Source organism: Hydractinia symbiolongicarpus, chromosome 1, assembly GCF_029227915.1.
Source record: "Hydractinia symbiolongicarpus strain clone_291-10 chromosome 1, HSymV2.1, whole genome shotgun sequence".
In the NCBI taxonomy this organism is placed as follows: domain Eukaryota; kingdom Metazoa; phylum Cnidaria; class Hydrozoa; order Anthoathecata; family Hydractiniidae; genus Hydractinia; species Hydractinia symbiolongicarpus.
The window spans coordinates 15413379-15434557 of record NC_079875.1 but is presented as its reverse complement, the minus strand read 5'-3'; the positions used below and the strand labels follow the sequence as shown (position 1 = coordinate 15434557).

Below are 21179 nucleotides of genomic sequence, written 5' to 3'. Positions count from 1 at the left end.
GTGGGCTGTTGGATGTTGCAGGAAGTTGTCCACCCTAATTGAATCTGTGAAGCTTGAAATGAGCATTTTCTCTAGGACTATTGATCTGGGTCATGTTCCCTCTATAATAGACAGGGTATATTCCCTGATATTTGTGAGGTTAGCCATGTAGAATAAGCACCCCTATCTATCTATTTATCTATGTGCGCAGACACTATTGACTGTTTTCTAATATTTCCTTGTTTGCTTCTATGATCAAACTTAACAAATGCTTAGAAAAAAACTTGATGCAGTAATAATTCTATATTCTAAAATAAATTTATTCTTTTTTTAGGCAAAAATAACTTAAAAAATGTTTAGATGTAAAAGTTCTTCTTGTTGGCTATACATTTATGGTTGTCCGCTGCACTTGTCTTCTCGATAATACTAATCACCTACGAATTGTTTTAATTTTGCTTTTTTAGTCAAATGAAAAATGCTACCTTATGCTAATATAACACATATAATTGATTCATTAAAATCAGTTGGGTATCTGAACTCAACCAGCAATTTATTATCATGGATTTCACTTTTTCACAATCAATCAGAAATATTTTTGCAGGAGATTGTGGACAAAACAAGCATATCGATTGAAGATTTGACCACTTTTACAACCGAAGTAATACCATGCATCACTTCACTTTTTTTCAACGATACGTTAACAGAAACAGAAATTACAAACCACATTAATAAAGATTGGTATGTAATTAGTTTACATAATATAATAATATTGATTTTTTCGCTTTGTGTATATGAACAGGAATAAAAAAATCCTTATATTTGTTTAGCCTTAGTTATGGCACAACAAAATATGAATGTAATCATTACAATGCGGATGCAAAAGTGCGTTTGTCAATGCTGTTATATGCCGTACGTATATTCAGTTTACACACTAATAGGTGAGGTGAGGGCTGATCCATAAAATTATTTTGGGTGTCAATAGCGCTGCAGATGAAATTTTCTTTAGGGTAACAAGTAAAGAATGTAGTTTCTTCATGAAAATAAATCTTCTCTGTGATTGAAGACTCCAAAAATATCCAGAAATTCTCAAGCATTTTAAATTACATGTTTCTAATTCGGCTGCCCAAATTAGATGTCCCCAAAGTTGGTATACCGATTTCCAAATTGACTGAGGTCACAGGGACTTACAGCTCCTTGAGGCAATAGTAACAAAGTAATTGCTATAACCTAAAAATGTTAACTTGTATTACCAACGTTGCTTTTTGTGACAGACTGTTACAGACAATCAAATCAAAAAAATTGATTTTGCATCTTATTAACAAGAAAAATGTTGTATGTAAAAATTGGCATTGCTAATTTAACAATCAATGGATAAATCACAGAAAAAAATGAACTGTTTTTTAGTTCACTTGGAAGTAAAAATAAAGCCAGAGTTAGCTTGTTCTTCTTTTCTAATCTATTATTGTAAAAAACAAATGCCTCAAAGGACTCTGAAATACATACAATTAAAAGCACATGATTATTGTCTACTGTTGTTGTCTAATTTAATTAATGTTTAATTAATTCACAAACTTGATTTTGCAGCTATTTTGTTCAATTTTTTTCTTTTTTCTCTTTAGTTAAAGTTTACTTGCTAATATCTCTGCGATAGAAATATCGCACTTCTTTTGCTTGGATGCTATCTTTTAAGATTTGATTTTTTATTGTTTCGATTTTGAATACAATATTTTTATTCACTCTTGAACAACTACCAAGAGAAAAAATTTTAAAGGGGATATTAGAACTTATCAACGCTAGTTTAAAACCATTCCTGGTTAAAGATTTTTGAGTAAAATGTTGTGTGGAATTAGGGTTCTTTTTCTATTGCTACCTTCAGAAACAATTCTGTTACAGTACCTTCTCATGCTGTCAATCAAAGTGTAGTAATTATGTCAAATTTTTCACCTGTTGTAGCAGAAATATTACCTATTGCACAGATGCCTGACAACTTAATTTTTAAAACAAAATTGAATTTGTTACTACCATCTGAGTTCCCATAACCTTCGTTGTTAGAAGTTTTTCTTGTTATTTTTCAGTAATGGTTTTTGGCACAACAAGGTACTAAATGTTCCTGAAATTCTGTTATTTAAATATGTTATAAAAGAGAATTTACTTGTTTAGGTAATATTCACAGCAATTTTCAGTTGTTTTTGTCGTCAACGTAAAAAATTCCATGTAAATTGTTGTAATGGTTATCCTGGACCAGTTGTGTAAGTATAAAATAATTTCACTTTTTTTCTGTTAAACTTTCTGTCTGATAAGATCTTTTAAAATAATTTTTTACAAATAAGTTGTACAACCTTTTTGAATACTTGTTTCACTTTCTTTAGAACCCTGGTGAATACCAAAAAACTATGTTGTATTTGGGTCTTTGTTCTAATTATTTTTAAAGGCTTTCTTACGTACTCGTAAATTTAAAGTATTGTTGACAATAATGTTAGTACAATCTAAATTTCAGCTTTTTTTTTGCATGTAAAGAAGCTATAAACAAATTAAGTTGATTTACTGTGACATCAGGTGAAAATTATTTAGTTTGCGTTCCTGACTAATAACACAAGCAGGGTGTAATGCAGAAATTTAAAACTAGGGCCACTAAATCCCAAATGAAAAGTGGTCTTAGATATTATTGAAATCTAATTTCTTCACATAAAATGGGCTATAAGTCTTATGATTTGTAGTTAATATAATTAACTCCTATGATAAATTGAAAAATTTAGGATAAATTTTAATTGACCATTTAACAGCTACTGAGCATGCTGCACTACAAGATTAAGTGTAGACAATCTATTTCAATTTAAATGAGTAAATACAATATTATTTTTATTGAAATTTTCGAAATTAATGACGATATTTGTTTCAAATTTTAGCCTAATAGTTTTTTAGAAACAAATAATATTCTTTAACAACATGTAGGTATACATATACTCAAAAACAGTTTTAATAAAACTGTTTTATCTATTTGTTTGTCTTGGATGATTTGCTAATTTAAAAATTAGCGCCCTAAACGTCAAAATCAAAGAATGCAAAGAATCCTCTATCCCTGAAACTGTGAAGCGAAAGATTTTTTTTTTCCATTTTTGTTTCTTTAAAACTTTTTGCTGGTTATTTTTTTTGTGTGTGTGAAAATTTGGGTGAATTGAGCCTGTAGAACAACTAATTAAGTTTGAGCCACCTAATTAAAATTCTCAAAAAGCCACTATTCTATCAGTTGTTGTCATAAAGGCTGCCCTTTTTTTGTAATTTTGTTCAATCCCTTGTTTAATTTCAGCCCTTTAAACATGCTGGATAGTTATGAAAATCGCATAGGCATAGCACTGTCATTTGGACTTACAGTCGCTTCATGTGTTGGGATTCTTTTTGGAGAATATAAAAGTATCGTTGGAATCAAGATTGCCGAAGAAATAGCAACATATCCAAAGTATTTTTCAAGTAAATATTTTTCTATGTTTTTTTTAAATCTCTGATGGTAACAGCTGTTTTCTCATTTCTTCAGTTTGTACACCCAGAATTAATGGCGTGTAGTTGTCTGTGATTGCAATTTTGATTTTTTGTTTCCTTTTGTGTTTTTTTTTTTATCTTGGAGAGCAATTTAGGATGTTAAGGGCCATGAACCACAAACATGAAAACCAGTTGTTTGAACTTATTCACTCACACCCGTGGGGGAACATGTTTAAAATGCAAGGAGAGTTTTGCAGAGGTAACAACAAATTTAATTGGGGTGCAGTATCGATCAATATTCTCTGTATCTGTCTATATGGATTTCTGGATGGTTATTTATTTATTTTTTTCAAGAAATTTATTTATCTGTTGCCTTAGTGTGAGTGTTAAAACCACTTCGGTTTCTTGTTCAGTTTTAACTTCCTTGAAAAATAATTCCATTATGTTCAAAGCATTTTTTAGCATATTGTAAAATTATTAAAAGGTTGATCCTATAAAGAATAACTTTTTTGTAAGTATGAGTTAACTGTTTCACATTTCCAAATTTATAAACAAATTTTTTTTTCGCATAAGGGGTGAGAAATTTTTAAATAAACACAACCAACCAAACTAGAGATAGTTCCACGGTTCTTTAAGTACAGTTCTGTATATTCATAGAAAAAATACTGCATAGGACATTTGAAGTTAAATGTTTGTAAGTTACGATGACTTTTCTCTCAGGTTGTTTGACATTAATTAGTTTTTTCTTTGTTTTTTAGCTTTTCTAAAGATTCTGTTTGCAGTCTTTGTGTCGATGCTAACATACCCCCTTTTTGTATGCCAACATATGCAAAATAAGCTGAATGGAGCTATCATGGGTCTTATCTATTGCATAACCTGGTATGTATCTCTCATAAAATAAATTATCAGCGGCAACTGTGGATTATTTGCTAGATTCCACAAAGAAATGGTGTCTTTCTGCACAGCATAACTTAGAGATAATAAAATTGCAGCAAAAAATTAGTGGTATTGGGGGAATTTGACTAAATATAATTCCTTCCATATTAAATTTGTTTGATATCAATCAAATTAAATTCCTGTCAGATTTCTTTACCACCTGTTAAATTATCCAAGGGCAAGTATTATTGAATTCGCACTGTGGGACGTATCTTTTTTGTTTTCATTAAATTTTACAAATACTTTGTTTTGTTTTTGTACACAGTAGAAAGAACCAGGTGATTCTAGAATAAAAAATAAAAGATACTTATTATAGCATGCATCAACGCAAACCTGGTAAACTGAAAGTGAGTAAACATCATTTAGTGGCTATTATATAGTGAAAACACATCGCAACGCAAAACGTTTTTTCAATGTCCATTTAGCATTAGTTTGTAAATCAGTGATAAGTTAATTCGCCCACTTAATACAAGCTTGTATTTAAACGCAAATGTGTTCTCCAAGAATGAAAATTTTTGCCTCTCTGAGCGCCGACACGAGAATGTCGTGTGTTCGAATCTTATCGTGTAACTATTTTTACTTTTTTCTTTTCTTTTTACTATCTTGCCTGCGAGTATAGGTTTTCAACTCGTAACTAACTATGTCCCAAATGGTCAATTGCAATGTCACAGATTTTAACTTTGTACCTAAACTCTCTAAGTACTTGGAAGTCATCTAAATGACATTTCAGGCCAAAATTGATATTTGTTTGCGACAAAATTTGGCACAGTTAACAAAGAGTATGCTGAACAAAATAGTGACATCATAATATCAATTTTTGTCACCTAAATGTCATTTTGGGCCAAAACTGGTCCAAAAATTAAAACTACTTTATTTTGACAAAATTTGGCAAAGTTAACAAAAAAGTATGCCAAACATGATGGTGACGTTAATTTTTTGTAACTTAAAAACAGTAAGATAAGTGTTAAAGGCTTATTTAACTAACTGGTAAAGTAAAGGTGTTTCCACCAATTTTTCAAAAGTGAATGTAGGCAGAATTAAGGTCTCCTCAATTGTCTGCAAAGTAGTCTGCAAAAAATAAAATTTCCACAACAATACGTAAGAAAAAAACGAAGAGGCTCCACCATATATAAATAATGACGAGAACGAAATTCTTTTCGCTATGCTAATGACACGTCAAAATAGAAAAATACGATTTCGGAAACACACTAAAAAAACGTAAATTCTCGTAAACGTAAATTTAAATTTCGCAAATTTTAGGTGTGGTTTGTAGTCTCTCTTCTTCCTGCCGGTCAGTTTACCCCGGACTGATTTCCTGTTCAAGAAGATCTCACAAATCAATTTTGAGAAATAACTGCGTAGTGCGTAACAAATATTATTGCCTATCTAACTAGCAAAATATATAGTGTCTAACTTCGTAACAGAAATCACAATTTGATGGACAGCTTTTTGTAAACTTTATTCATGAGGTTGTTTGCGTATATGATACGTCTTGTTGAACTTAACATCTGGAAAACCATTCATATCCATTTTTACTCTAAGAAGGTTTTGTGGAGTGTATTCTAAGTTACCAGTTTTTTTTTATTCATATATATTTACTTTTTTGCATTTTCTTAAAAATTAAAATTATAAGCATGCAGAAGTATTTAAAAAACTAGCTTTTCCTTAACTTTGAATAAAAAGAACGTTTTTTATACCCTGATATAGTTATACTAAAGTTGAAGTTATGGATCTTTAAGAATAGTAAAAATTACACTTTTCTTTCAATTTTCTTAGGATATCCTTAGAAATCCAAAAGATAATTGCTGTGGTAGGCACATGCTGGAAAGTTTATAGCCAATTGCATCTGGTAAGGTTTAAATAGTTTATTCACATTAAAAATACATCAAATTGCTGCAATAAATCTGCAATCCTGACACTCAAAATTAAATTATTTATTATTTTATTATTTTTACAATAATTAGAAAACAGTAACAAATCCTGTTTTATAATTGTAACACTGGATTTGAAATAGAAGAATTTAACATTTCTAACATTAAGTTATAATTTATAGTTAAATAAAAAAAAATAAGTGCTTATGGATCTTGTTGATAGTACACTTGGCACTAAAATTGACCCCTAAAACTCTTCGAACCTTGGTTTAACTACAACCCCCTTACTAAAATATTGGGACTAGCACTTTCAGTTATTTTACAAAGTTGCTAGAAAGCATCAACTCAAGGATTTATTTGCAGTTGGTAAAGCACTACTTTTTTAATTTAAATGGCACCTGTTTCACCCTCTAACAAATGTGCTTTTCAGGATAACTCACATCAGGCCCCACACAGGCCAAGAAATTATATGAAAAATGGACATTAATCTGCATCCGCATTATTTGGCATATTTTAAGAGTTGGGATCTAACCAAATAGCCTAAGATAATATAAAAGTGTCTTTAAAGACGTCCTTTTAAAATTCTCTGCAACTGTTTACACTCTCAAAGAAGTGATGAAATGAAAAGTGCTTATTATAACAACTTCTTTGTCAACTAATAAATTAGTTATCTTAATGGAAATACATCAGACTGCCATCAGAAATGTTATAAGGGTAAAATGAATTATTTGTGATCTCATCTCTGAATGTCATTTCTATTTCCTAAGACGTCATTAAATTTATTTTGTACTTATAACGAATTTGTATCATAACATATCATAACAACATTCTGTGTAAAGTTCCATCACTAAGAGCATAACTATAGGATATATGAAAACTCACATGTATTAGTATGTATTAGTAAGGCTAGACAAACCCACCACTATAAATTATAACCTATAAATATACAAACACACATAACAAACTGTATTGTCAGAGTAAGACAGTATGATGTTGACATATATATGCCCTGTGGACACTTGTTACCACTGCAGCTGTTACATAGGCTAAAAATAAAAAGTTGTTGGTTTTGGTACCAAATGCTAAAAAATCAGATATGTGTTAAAAAATTCATCAAAAATTGTTGGTTTTTTGTGCCTTGCAAACCGTAGTATGTTCTATGTTTTTGCTTTTAGTCAATTGGTTGGATAGCATTACTAATGGATTTTCCAAAATACATCTGTTTAATTTTACTTATGATGAAATTTTCTTGGGTTATTATAAAAGTTGTAAAACTGCGTCAAAAAAGAAAGAGAAGAGGAGAGGTACTAAATTTTTTTAAAAATAATTTTTTTATTGCATAAAATAACTGCCAATTTTGTAGAATTCATGTAAACAATAACCTTTTATTGAAGATTTTATTTCGGTTTCTCTGCTTTATATATACATCATTGTGAAAGATTAGTACGCAACGTTCAGGAGATCCTTCTCCCATCATACAGCATCTCCCATCACCTTGCTTGATAATGCAATGTGTTAGCATTTTAACACGTGTTATGGCACCTATGCTTGTAATATGCATGCCATGTATTTGACTGCACGAAGTATAGCATCGCCCCTGTGATGCGTTAACGTTTTAGCACATGTTATGGATCTGACAGCTGTTATGTGTATAACATTTATTTGAGTGCACATGATATGGTGACAGCGCGTTTTAACACATGTTTAGCACTGATGCTTGTAATGTGTATGTACATGGTATGGCATCACCGCCTGTAATATGTTAGCTGTGTTAACACATGTTTTGAAGAAAAAAGAAAAAGCTTTTGTCTTTTTTGTGATAAAATTAGTTTTCCTTTATTTACAGAGAAACTATTTGAATGCTTCAGAGTAGAAATATGCAGAAAATGTTATTGCTACTCTATTTTTCATAAAATAACATGTCAAAACAAAAGATAAGTTCTTTCACAGTTATATTTTGCATGACTTTGGTCATTAAAAGAGTATGTGAGGATATAGGGCATGTAAAGTGGGACGTGTAGAAATGAACCAATCAAATTGTCTCGCCCGAAGTTAACAAACACTTAAATGATAAGAAATGTAAGAGCAATGTAAATGCCATATATTTATATGATCATATTTCACATAGTATATAGATTATGATCGTGTGGGAGCAGCATATTACAAACAAACGTTTCTGTTTTGCAGGTGATTAGTTGGTTTTATTGTGATGATACAGACTGGCGAAAGGAATATATGTATATACATGTAAAAGAACTGATGAAAGCAACTGGAAAAAACATAAAGGACCAAGAAAGTGATGACGAAGATAATAAGGAGTGAGAATAATGTTGTTTTAAATATAGCAATTATAGAGTTGCTGGGGAAACTAAAAACAACCAAAAAGGTGGATGTATAAAACCATTAACACTAGGAAAGCGAAGAAATTATAAAGCTTAAACAAACATACTGGCTCACAGATCTTGTTTTTCCTGCTTTTTTGTTACACTTTCTATTTCTGTTAGTGAGGAAGAAGATCTAAACTTTCGGGAAAAAATAAAAAGAACTGCAAAGAAGAATCTGTACACGTATAAGCCTGGTATGAAGTTTATCATCATTGTTTTTGTTGTGTCTGCTGTTGTTATTGTTAACCTTTTGTTTTTGTTGTTGTTGTTATTGTTAACCTTTTGTTTTTGTTGTTGTTGTTACTTTTGTTATTCAAATAATGAGGTGACAATACTATAGATGGCTTGCTATCTTGATAAATTTTTTGTTCTTATTTTTTTGGCAAGCAGATTAAAGCAATTTAATTGGCTAATTCTTTTTAGAAGATCTAATTAGGTAAACAAAGCTTATAGCAATTCATCTGTACAGTAAACTTAGAAGAAATAATTTGTAGAAAGAATTTTGAAAGTTTGGAAAAATAGGATATTAGTCTCATTTAATGTTGTTTAGGGAAACTTTTTTTTTAGGTTTCAAATATTCAACAAGAATCATTGCAGCGTCAGTAGTCTCCATATTGTCTGTTTACACCGTGAGTTTATTTTTTTTGTATTAACACTTAGGGTTTTTTTCTGTTTGGTTCTTTGCAAAATGGTTGCCTGCACCTTCAAGCCCTTACAGAGTAATGTAAACTATGCTTTACCTATTTCTTTTTTAGCTCTCCGTTTGTGCAGGGACTAAACTCAATGGTTACTATAACTTTATAACCTGGATAAGTATATATACAATGCATTTTCTTTTTAGGTTTTTTTAAGCATGGTTAATGTGGGTTACACATTTTTTGTGTCATGGTGGGATAATATATTCGGTCATGATGTGGTAGTAGAGATATCAAAATGGACAGGTTATCCCATTGACGAAATAGAAAAATACGGTGTTTGTGTTTTAGGTAAGGCTGTCATTTTGCGATGATATATAAACTATTGTCTGTTGTTTCTTGAAATTCATATAGCTCTTTGTAACAACGAGAAAGAAATCATCCTATTTCAATTCGATACCAGATATATTATTATTTACTAGTCGATAAAGACCCGTGGAAAAATCCACTTCGGCAATAGGACATTGAAAAAGTTGGTTGTTTAAGACGTTTTGCTGACGTCAGCATTGCAAATCCAAAAAAATTGTCGAAATTTAGTTCATTCGTTGCCTGTAACGTGTAGAGGTTGAAACGCTGATCAAAATAATGTATAGGATCATATCTTTTCTACGAACGACTAAGGACATATAAATAAAGGTTTTGTGATGACCCGTCCATTCCGAAACGGATTCGGGGACCTTGGTTTGGGAAACGCGGTGAAAAATTATTAACGTCACCACCTCGTTTCCAAGTTATTTGGCCTCAAAGTTTTAAGTGCACTGTAACGGCAGATTCATTAATTTAATATGACTATAAAGTAGTGTTATTGACGTCGCATCGTAACGTCAAAAAATTTAACATATTGGACATGCATTTTTCGGTTACTTCAAAGATAATTTCGGCAACATCAAAGGAAAATAAGCATATCCACTTTGCCTGTTACAGACACAGAACTGGCGTATTATTATATAGATTAAACATTAAAACATTAAAAAGTCCAGTCAAAGTCTTTTATTCACGTTTTTTTGTGTGTTCTTCTTCAAATCTCAGGGAATGATTCTTCCTGCTTAACATGCAAGATATGAATGTGATTAATATCTTTGGCAGTTATCTAACTAAGACGTTTTTGTGCTTGTTCTGTGAAAGATTCGCACGCCATTCTTTATTTTTATATCAGGTCTAAATAAACAGGAAATATGGTCACAATTAACAACTTTGTGTTCATATAAGCTAGAGGAAAAGTTTTAAGCATTCAAGTTCGATTCGTCGACAATATAGAAAATTCTGATGCCATTTATAAAAAAGCAGTAAAGCATTTAGTTATGGTGGGGGTTTAGTCAAAATTTATGGAAACAGGAAAAAAATTAGATCTTCCAATAGCCCAAATTTATCCACAAAGATTTTAACTATTTATAAATAAATGAACTGAAAAGACACATCCCAGGTATATAATCCTAATAAAAAATATTTCTTTTAGTTTCGTACTGGTTGGCTTGTGCATTTGGCTTTGTTTTCTTTCTAATTATCATGATGAATTGTCTCACATGGTATAGGTAAGGCGTGTTTTTTTGCTTTAACACTACCCTAAACAAAAAAAATTATCTGACATGGTATAGGTCATTTTGTTCGTTTGCTTAACACTACCTGAACAAAAAAAATTGTCCTACAAGGTATAGGTGAGATTTTTTTGTTTCCTTTTAACACTAGCCGGGATGAAAAATGTTTCTACCCAGGATAAATCAGTACTTCTTGTTAAATAGGAATATATATATATAAGACTGACCTGTAGGTTATCTTCGCAATAGTTCTTTCTGTGTATAACGCAACGCTAAATTAGTGTGATTGATTCAACTCAACACTATTGAACACCACTCTGACTAAACACAACGAATTACCAATGATACTGGTTCAACACAATTAAAACCCCACCACCAAGTGATTCTTATTAGTAATCGCCTAGATAGAAGATCAACAATCTCCCTCTATTTTCTTTCTGTTTGGCGTTCAGTTGGTTATTCGAATGTTGAGAGGAATTTATAGCGACTCCTACTCGCTTAGTACAGTGGTCTAGGGGCAAAACTGGCTTTTCACCAAAACCCTCTACTGTACTAGTCTTGGTTAAGTCATCACTACATGTATCTCTCTTTCTTCGTGTGATTACTTGTGTGGAATTTAAACATAAAAATCCTAAAAGATAAAAACTCAAAAAAAACTTAATTTTTGAACACAATATTCAAATTTTCATAACTCAACATTTAATTGGTCACTATTATTCTTCATGACCCCTCTGTAGCACATTCATTAAGAGTGTGCTTTTTGCTCCTTGTTTTGTTAACACGTCTGCTAACTGATGTTTGGTAGAAATCCACTTCAATTCAATCTCTTTCTGATTGATACTCTGTCTAAGGGAAGCCATATCAACCCTTAACCGTTTGTCTTCCAAAGATTTTGTTGAATGGGCAGCACCAAACAATGATTTGTTATCTGTATGACATAAGATGCCTTCTAGATTAGTATTCAACACTTCATTTATCACATTCTTCACCCATATGCATGTATCAATACCATTAACAAGAGCTAGTGTCTCAGCAGCAAGAGTGCTACGCGCAACTCTCTTAATCTTTTTAGACTGCCATGTGATAGGTGCCATAAGATTCTCAACACCTGTCAGGAAAATAAAAATTCCACTTTGAGAGCTGCCATCTTGAAGGTTCCCAAATGAAGCATCAGAATATAAGACCAGTTGTAATGGAAATTCAAGGAAATTCAAGGAAATGTTGGGATCCAATTTCAACTTCTTTACCACTTTATTGGCTCTCATGACATCATCAACTACTGCACAGTTTAGTTTTGTGCTTAGCTGGCACACATCAAATGAAATGTCAGGCCTTGATTGCGATGACATCCAGTTTAGTTGCCCACATATATATCGGAAGTTTGATTGTTCTTCATGTGATAGTTGACGATGTCTGTCTGTTGTGTTTTGAATCTTGACCAGTTCCATACCTGCCACATAGTTCTTTTGGTCATAGTTAATTGAACCATTAGATTGTTGTATATTGACACCAACATATTTGAAATTGGAGTAATCTTCAGATCCAATGAGAAAAGTTTCTCTGATAGGCGAAATGACCTTCACTTGAAAATCATGGGATCCTCCCCATAGAAAATCATCAACATGTATTACAATCAGTCCTTGGCAGCAGTCATCTTGAATCCAATAAAATAATGCTTCATCAAATAAAGACATTCTCAACCCCAAGCCGATTAGTTCTTCCTTCACACGTAGATACCAAGCTCTTGAAGCATCAGCAAGGCCGTATACAACTTTATTTAGTTTCCAGAACACACCTGTTGTATTTGCTTCCTTTGGGGGCTTTATGATAACCTCTCTGTCAATCTGGTTGCCTTGAAGAAATGCCGTCTTGACATCTAAGGTGTGACATTCCCATTCATAGGTTGCTAACATCGTAAGTACAATGCGCAGAGGAAGCGTGCTGGGCCCATAACCCAGAGGTCGGTGGATCGTAACCACCCTCTGCTACCATTGTTAAATAGGAATATATATATATAAGACTAACCTGTAGGTTATCTTCGCAATAGTTCTTTCTGTGTATAACGCAACGCTAAATTAGTGTGATTGATTCAACTCAACACTATTGAACACCACTCTGACTAAACACAACGAATTACCAATGATACTGGTTCAACACAATTAAAACCCCACCACCAAGTGATTCTTATTAGTAATCGCCTAGATAGAAGATCAACACTTCTTCTTTTAATCCACTAAACTGGGTAATAAATTATCTCTCTTTATTTTAAGACGTCATATCCTGATGCTTCGAAAAGGAAACCGTATGTTTTTGCCGAGTTCTATAGCAAAGAAGTCTCTAACTCCTGGAAACCTCATAGTAAGGACATATTTTTTTTCAAAATATCCTAGTTAACTTTAAGATTTTGTCAGCAATATAAAACATAAAAACATACACGTATAGCCTGGATTTCTTCGTATATTTTAAGAAAAAATAAATTTGAGTTCAGAATTACTAAGAAACAATTATTTCCGAACAGTTTTCTATTTATTTTTTTAATAGCGTATGAGTATTTTTTTTTACAATAAGAACTGCAACACCTTTTCATTTCTTTCAAACCTAAAAATATTCACCATCGCTGGTAAATTAATAAAAAATTAAGGAACATTGGAGGCTAAAAAGGTGTAAAAAATAAGCACATTTATAAAATCTTAGGCAAACTTGTTGTGTTTATTTAGTTGTATACTATGTAAATTTTTGTGTGGTTATGCACTTTCTCAATAAATGTGTCATATCAAACTGGGTTTTTTGGCAACACCAATCTTGTACATGACAAAATTGTAAAAAGGTGTGAAAAAAGCTAATATATTTAAAACTTTTCTCTTTAGGCTGCCAGTTTAAAATATGCAGGCTATCAAGTTGGTTACTCTGCTTGGGGTATGTCCACGTCAGCATTGTATATACCGAGTTTGGCATCTCTCAAAAGGGTTATTTCCAGAATTTTTTATATACCCCTATCTTATTTCAGTCTGCCCGTACATGGGAACTCTGAATTTGATCCCCTCTTTTCTTGCGAAGTTTTAAAATCAAGTGTGTTCCTCAAAAAAAATGGGTTTTGAAATAAGTACTCCCTGAGGGTTAAAGGCCCACGCCAGACACACACCCTTTTCGAGAATTTTTGTTGATGGTATCTGTATGCATTGCTTATATAAATTTTAACATATAACCTATAGACTGCATTGTGCAATGTAGACAAACTTCTAATTTTTTGATTTATTTCAGGTTATCTTATTACGTTCCTGATTGCATTCGTTGCTTTTGTGGTGATCTCCACTCAAATATTTCTTCCAATGTTTACTCACAGGATGTCATTAGTACTCACACTTCTTATTCGTCTATGGTAAGCATTGCAAACTCAGTTCCTATCCAGATTTTCAGGGAATTCTGGGAGCCTTGGTTTTTAGTCATTGTAGGGATATTTTATCTCTTTATTAATAGCCGTATTTTGTCTGTGTGTCTGTGAAAGCCGCGTTCCGTAACAGGAATACAAAATTTTTAAAATGCGCACCCATACCAAATGCGATATGTTTTTACAGACTTTGTTTTGACCGCTCGCGTAGTACACCAATCACGGCGCCTGATTCTTTAAAAAACAATCCAAGATTTTAGCGACCAGAAATAATCCAAGATTTTCGCATAAAAAAACAAACCAAGATTTTCGCGACTGAATGAACGAAGGCCATTTTGATTTTAAAAATAGTCATTTTGTGGGTCAGTTTGTGGAAGGTTTGTAGGCCTGTTTGACTATTTTATCTGCTAAAAGCTTTATATATTTTTAATATTTGTTTTATGTTTGTTTTCAATGTTAAGATAAATATATTGTCACGTTTTTTTAGTCACGTACAAATCTTAAACGCTCCAGTTTTAGGATTTTTGGCTAGTAACGAAGATTTTGCAACCTAGCTAGCCATCTAGAGCCGTACTTATTACTATTATGCATGGTATAAGAGCTTTTATCCTACCTAACATTTATTTTTATGTTGACGCTGTAGCCATTTAGCTAGCTCCTATCTTTGGCTAAAAAGCGAAAGTATAAAATTCAGTTTGGCTACAACAATATTCTTAAGCAATAATTCTTATGCTAAATGCAATTAGCTATGTAGCTACAGCTATATACATCTTTTATTATTTTCCTGAAAACTTTTTCCGCAAATAAAATGACTGAGCAATTGTTTTAGCTGGACGGGTTGGTAACGACAGCCTGTTCCCTGTGTTTTTCATTTAAACCGAAGTTGCAATGAAGTTTTTTTTTGAAAAGGGTATGATGCTTATTCACCTGTTCAACTCTGTTTAACTGTACTAAACGGTTAGCCCAGTGTTAACAACAGACTGTTTTTTTTTTGGAAAAAAATGTTACGCCTATGGGCATGCGCAATGTGGTTTACCTGTACTAAGGGGTCAGCCCATTGTGACAATTAATTTTTAAACTATCTCGGTAACCACGCCTGTACGGATGTGCAACACTGTTTACCTGGAGTAACCGCTCAGCCTTGTGTTAACAATGGACTGTTTCTTGTGTTTTATTTAAGTTTAAGTCTGCAGTAAAGTTTTTTAAAAAAGGGTATTATCCCTATACGGCCGTGCAACACCGTTTAACTGCACTAAGAGGTCAGCCTAGTGTCACAAATAATTTTTTACTTTCACAGGAACTTGTTCCGCAATATAAAGTAATATTGACCGACTGTTGTTGCTATGGCGGGTTAACAACAGTTTTAACTCTGTTTTTTATTTTATCTAACTTTGCGGGAAAGTTATTTTTTGAAAAAATATGTTACATTCGCAACACTGCAGTGGTGTATGCGCTGCACTTGATTTACGAGATACTGCTTACTTGTCCTAAAGTGCTCCACACAGTTTACGGCTCTTATTAAGCGCTCCACAAAGTGTTCAACGCCGGGTCACACGTTGACTTGTGGCTCACCCCGGCGTTTCGACGGCGGGTTTTCCAGCTAAAAAATAGCCGGTTTTTGTCTGTCTGTTCCCAAGAAAAACGTCGTGTTATGGAAACACAAAATGCAATATACATATACAAAGGACGGGCGTTTCTTTGAATTTTTCCACGGGTTGACGACTAGTCTATATAATAATACCTGTATACGTCTGTTTGTCATGCAAAATGGTACCGCAAGTAACAAGACGAGTGCAATGCTGTATAAAAAGGACGAGTGAACCTGTGAATATTTCCACGGGTTTGCCTTACCTAGGATTTGTACGACTGGGGAAGGGAGTTCTTATGACCAGAATATAAACGATAACCGAACCTGTGGGTTTTTCCACAGGCTAATAACTAGTCTTTATATTTAAAATGGTAGCTACATTTCTATTTTGTGTCAAGGTTTCATGGAATAGCGATACCTTTGATATGTCTTACTGTCGAATGGGTTTTTCATGGGTTAACGACTAGTAATCGTAGTAAAATCTCCCAAATACGGGAGATTTATTAAGTAATACATATATTATTTGTTTAACAAAACTAAGTAGATATTTCCACTGACTTTTGCTGTTGTTTTATTGTGTCCTTGTCACAAGATGGTGAAGTGGTAGCGCATTCGGCTTGTAATCATATGGTTTCAGGTTCGAGTCTCCACTCCGTTGCACTTTAAATGTAGTGTTACCGGCCCTTATGGTGCCATCTACTAACCGCTAACCTTGTGTGGCAAGCAAGTAGGTTACGGCAATGCCAAGCGTATCTCTGGCGGTAATGTAACATAGCGTCAGAGGAAAGAAAAAGCCAGCCATTAGGATGAAACCCTTAAAAGCATTAAAACTTCCCGTTACTTCCTTCCTTACTTCTTTTTTCAGTATTCACTAAAACTTAGCACACATTTCCATAGGCTTACAGCTAGCTTTGTTTTATTATCTTCTTTTTTAGGCCTACTATACTCATCGCCCTTGTTTTTCCTCTCCTGCAGAAAATCATGGCAAGTCGTTGCTTTTTGATTGACCAAGATGTTCTAGCTGTTGACAACAGGTAAGATTTTCTCAATAAATAAATAAAATAAAAAACTGTTGTGTGGGTTGTCCCGTACTTAAAGCTGTTGTCTATTTATAAGTCGTATTTTGTCTGTGTGTTCAAAAGGGTTAACCAATAGCTTTATTTCCGATCTGTGCTGTATGTTTCTACAAAATTATTTTCAGCCCACACCGGATAAATATTGACATAAACAATCCGATTTTATTTCTCGAAATGTTTCGCCTCGATTTAATGAACCAATTGTTTTGAATATATGTAGAAACCAATCAAAAATCATTGCATTTTTCGCCGCAATTGTTAATGCAGCAGGTTAGACTTTTACTGCCCAGATAAGAAAACGTTGACTAAAAAGTGAGAGTAGCTGCAGTTAAACGCCCACCTGGGGTTCAACGCTTGATTAGTGGTGGCTTAACCCGGCGTTTCAACACCTTTTTCTCAGGGCTAGTCTCTATAATAATACATGTCGTTTGTCTGTTTGTCTTTCTTCTGTTATGGAAGCACGAAATGCGATATATAAAGGACGGGCGACCCCGTGAATTTTGTCACGGGTTGACGGCTAGCCTTTATAATAGTGCCCGTCTTCCATTGTTTAAAATGGCTGCGCAAACATTTTAAGAGGTTAACGACTAGTCTTGAATATTGCATTGGAAATAAAAATGTGATTAACAGGTCTTGCGAAGAAATTCACTAGAACTAAAATCTAATTTTGTAGTCGAATACCAAAATACAAATCCTGCTAAGATCAACCCTGGCATACTTCAGGAATTTTTTGTTATACCATTGCAATGTTGTTTTGTCTTCTAAATTTTTAGAAAGGCTTTCCATATCGTCTCGTATTTCATGTTCTACTTCAACATATTCCTCGGATTGGTGTCCTGTTTTATACGAATCATTTTCAGTATACTGTTGGGAATCATCTTCTTGCAACGACTGCAAAAGAGTGCCTTGCCTAGGTCTTTCGAAAGACGGGATCCAGGTTGGTTTTTCTCACGATTCAAGTTCCAAAAAAGTTTTTTTAAATGGGACAGTTTCAAGTGGAGTTTTATTATTATTATGTGAATATAGCTATGCCACGCGCGCAGTTCGTGCTTTCCTCATACACCTTTTTTATAAGAACCTGCAATCCCTCACAAAATGTATTTAAAAAAAGTTGACCAATATCAAAGTTCGTCCCAAAAATAATTATTTCTATGCGTTATTCATACATTTTGAATTTGTAAAGTTCACCTAGTAATGTTTTTAGCGGTCATGGAACCTAGGAAGTTAAACTTGATACTCTAAGTTATTTAGTTTAGATCCAAACTGTAAAAAGGTACTAATTGTGGCTGGCCATTTTCTTTTTTCGAATTTCGTCGTGTTGGAAAGTCTGAATTGTTTCATTCAAACACTGCTTGTGTAACTTTAGTTAAATGATACGTTGTATTTTTTTTTCGAGCAAATGCGGCATACAGTATAGGCACTTTTATTTTTTACAGATTGAAAATATTACTTCAAACTAAAAAAAGGGGAAAAATACATCTCACAAACGTTTTGTTTTATTTTTCTAAGTTAGCTTTCTTTCGTGTTTTTATTACGGCATTTTTACTTAAATTCATTTCATTTTAGGTTACTTGGCGTACCTGGGTTATATTTTACTTGAGCACCAGCATGCGAATCCAATTCTGCAATGTTTTGTTCGGTTGCTATTGGAAACACAAAATAAAAAATTAGATGATGAGTTTTATAATCCAGCTACTAAACAAAAAAGTACAATAATTTTGTTGTTGTTGTTGTTGTTATTTTGCTTGTGTTGTTGTTGTTGTTGTTGTTATTTTGCTTGTGTTGTTGTTGTTGTATCGTTGTTATTTTCTTGTGTTGTTGTTATTGTTATTGTTGTTGTTGTTATTTTGGTTGTGTTGTTATTTTTGTTGTTGTTTTTGTTTTTTCTTTTGTTGCGTTGTGTTGTTATTTGTTTGTGTTGTTGTTTTTCGTCGTCGTTGTTGCCTTAGTTGTTGATACACTGACTCGTTTTTAGTCAAAATTGTTCTTCTCCTTTCTTAGTTAATTTACAGATGACAGATTCAGTCGTTCATATTGCCATGGAAGAGAAAACAGAAGACGAACCCATCACGAAAAAACGTGTGATAAATCGATGGCATTTGTTCCTAATGCTAGCACAGAATCCATCTTTATTGAAATTTCGAAAGTCATCCATCAAGAAAAAACACATACAGAAAGGTCTGTTAAGTTTGGCAAAGTTTGGGCTAGACCTACCTGAGGATGAGATTAAGAACAACACTGATAAGAGTGATCTAGATGCAGGCGTTGAAGACACTGATGACAAAACAGACCATAATGATTCAAGTTGTGATGATACGGAGGAAGACAAGAAAGATAATTTCAATGTTCTTTATCTGGAAGATGATGTAAAAAGAAATGACAATAAGTCTAAAGAAAAGTCTAATGAGAAATCTAATGAGATGCAAAATGGTGTCCAGTATAATGAGTTACAAAATGGTGATGTTCAGCTCAGTAATGTACCAGGAGAGGTGTCGGATGATGCTCAATGTGAGATGTATTTTGGAGAAGATGATCGTCCTACCACGCCTTCTAAAGGAGATCATTATTTTCAACATTATGACGTCAAATCTCCAGATAAAGAACCCGTCATCGGAGCACATAGCTACGTCACTTTTTTGTAGCTGTAGCCGATATTGGCATATAAACTGGAGAAATGCTCTTATTGTTTATGATTTATTAAATAAGGGGATAAATAATACAGTTAATTAAGCAATGGGAGGATTTTAGCGGTAATTTTAGAGAGATTACTGGTGAATGTATAAAAAAATACCTGGAATTTGTTACTGAAAGTTTATTGGCTTTTGTGTTAAGATCTAGACTCCTTGCTGAAAGTGATAAGGTAAGTTGGTGCGCACTATAGAATAAATAAAGGATCTAATTTTTTTGTTCTTGCTGTTGTTAATATGGGGAATTTTTCTTATTTCACCTAATCTTTATAAATTTTTTAATATTTAAATTGTTACAAACATAATATTGTTTTTTACAAAATCTTTGAAATAATCATGTTTTATTTATACATATATTTATTTAAATTAATTCACTACGTAAGATCATTGTTTATACGCACTACTGTAATATTCATGTAACTTTTTGTAAGTCTCAAAATTTATATCAGTGTCAGTTATAAAGGTATCACTGTTACAACTTTTAAAGCGTACAAATCCTGTAATAATCATATGCGCGCTCGAAATTACAACCAGTTTCGTCATTATTCTTATTTCTTTATTGTTCTTACCAACAGACCAATCTTTTTTAATCTAAAATCCTAGTCAGATATTCTTTTGAAGCATCTTTTTATAAAAGAAAAATTTGCAATCCATATTGTTCTAAATTACTTTATCTGGCACCTAGATTGTGAATGCTATCATCCCTCTCAAGATAACGCCCAAATTTCAGACTTTCAGATCAACGCCCAAGGGGTGTACTGTTATTATTTTTAATTTGCACATACTTGATAAATATTTATAACGAGGTTAATATTTGTTATTTTTAATTAATTTAGTTGATTAGTGATAGTAATAAATTATGAAAGATAAAGATCAAAAAAAAATGTTAAGATGAAATAGTTTTGTGTCCATCACTTTATCTTTTTCACATTATTCTGTTTACGGAGGAGTGTTTGGTTTACGGAAGAGTGTTTGGTTTACGGAAGAGTGTATTGGTTTACGGAGGAGTGTATTGGTTTACGGAGGAGTGTATTGGTTTACGGAGGAGTGTATTGGTTTACGGGGAGTGCATTGGGAATATGTTAATTTACGGGGGAGTGTATTGGTTTACGGGGGAGTGCATTGATTTACGGGGGAGTGCATTGGTTAAATCGTTTCTCCTGTTTCCTGCGGAACGAAAAATGCGATTTCTTATCTACTAGTGTATTCCGAAATCCAAAATGTTGATATTAAAACTCTTGAAAAATCACAAAAATAAAATTCCTAGGAAGATAACTAAACTAGAATAATTGTTTCAATACTGCAGTGCAAATGTTAATTCCACATTTTTCTATGTATTTCAATACAGCAACCTCGTCTCCTGGGCTTATTTAGTTTTTTACACCGGCACTGAAATGAGGTTTGGAATACAGTTAAACAAAATAGGCCTGAGTTTTGCTTAGTTGCAACGTACTTTCCCCTTATCCCTAGTTTTTTTTCCTTTTTTAATATGAGAGATGAGAAAGATCTCGTATCAAAAAGGCAAAAACCCTGGGGCGAGGGTGGCATCGTACTTTTCTTACA

General features: G+C 33.0%; 1 protein-coding gene across 2 annotated transcripts; it reads left to right on the top strand.

Annotated features, from left to right (window-relative positions):
• The first annotated feature begins 293 nt into the window (after positions 1-293).
• On the top strand, positions 294-20513 carry LOC130642279 (stimulated by retinoic acid gene 6 protein-like). Of its 2 annotated transcripts, XM_057449370.1 has the most exons (19): positions 294-717; positions 807-888; positions 2140-2228; positions 3287-3447; positions 4215-4335; positions 6169-6241; positions 7439-7567; positions 8451-8581; positions 8768-8841; positions 9215-9276; positions 9489-9633; positions 10799-10874; positions 13148-13235; positions 13745-13793; positions 14139-14256; positions 16789-16887; positions 17703-17866; positions 18496-18636; positions 18931-20513. In XM_057449370.1, exons 1-19 carry the CDS (start codon positions 455-457, stop codon positions 19569-19571), a joined length of 2706 nt encoding a protein of 901 aa, XP_057305353.1. In that variant the 5' UTR covers positions 294-454; the 3' UTR covers positions 19572-20513. The 2 variants fall into 2 exon arrangements, with proteins under 2 accessions (XP_057305353.1, XP_057305357.1); XM_057449374.1 differs by lacking the exons at positions 294-717; positions 807-888; positions 2140-2228; positions 3287-3447 and adding an exon at positions 3500-3715.
• The last annotated feature ends 666 nt before the right edge of the window (positions 20514-21179 follow it).

Excerpts from the sequence above, each read along its gene's own strand:
- LOC130642279 (XM_057449370.1), top strand. The coding sequence starts at position 455 with ATGCTACCTTATGCTAATATAACACATATAATTGATTCATTAAAATCA. Across the intron at positions 718-806 it reads AACCACATTAATAAAGATTG|CCTTAGTTATGGCACAACAA; the intron begins GTATGTAATTAG and ends ATATTTGTTTAG. Across the intron at positions 13,794-14,138 it reads AGTTGGTTACTCTGCTTGGG|GTTATCTTATTACGTTCCTG; the intron begins GTATGTCCACGT and ends GATTTATTTCAG.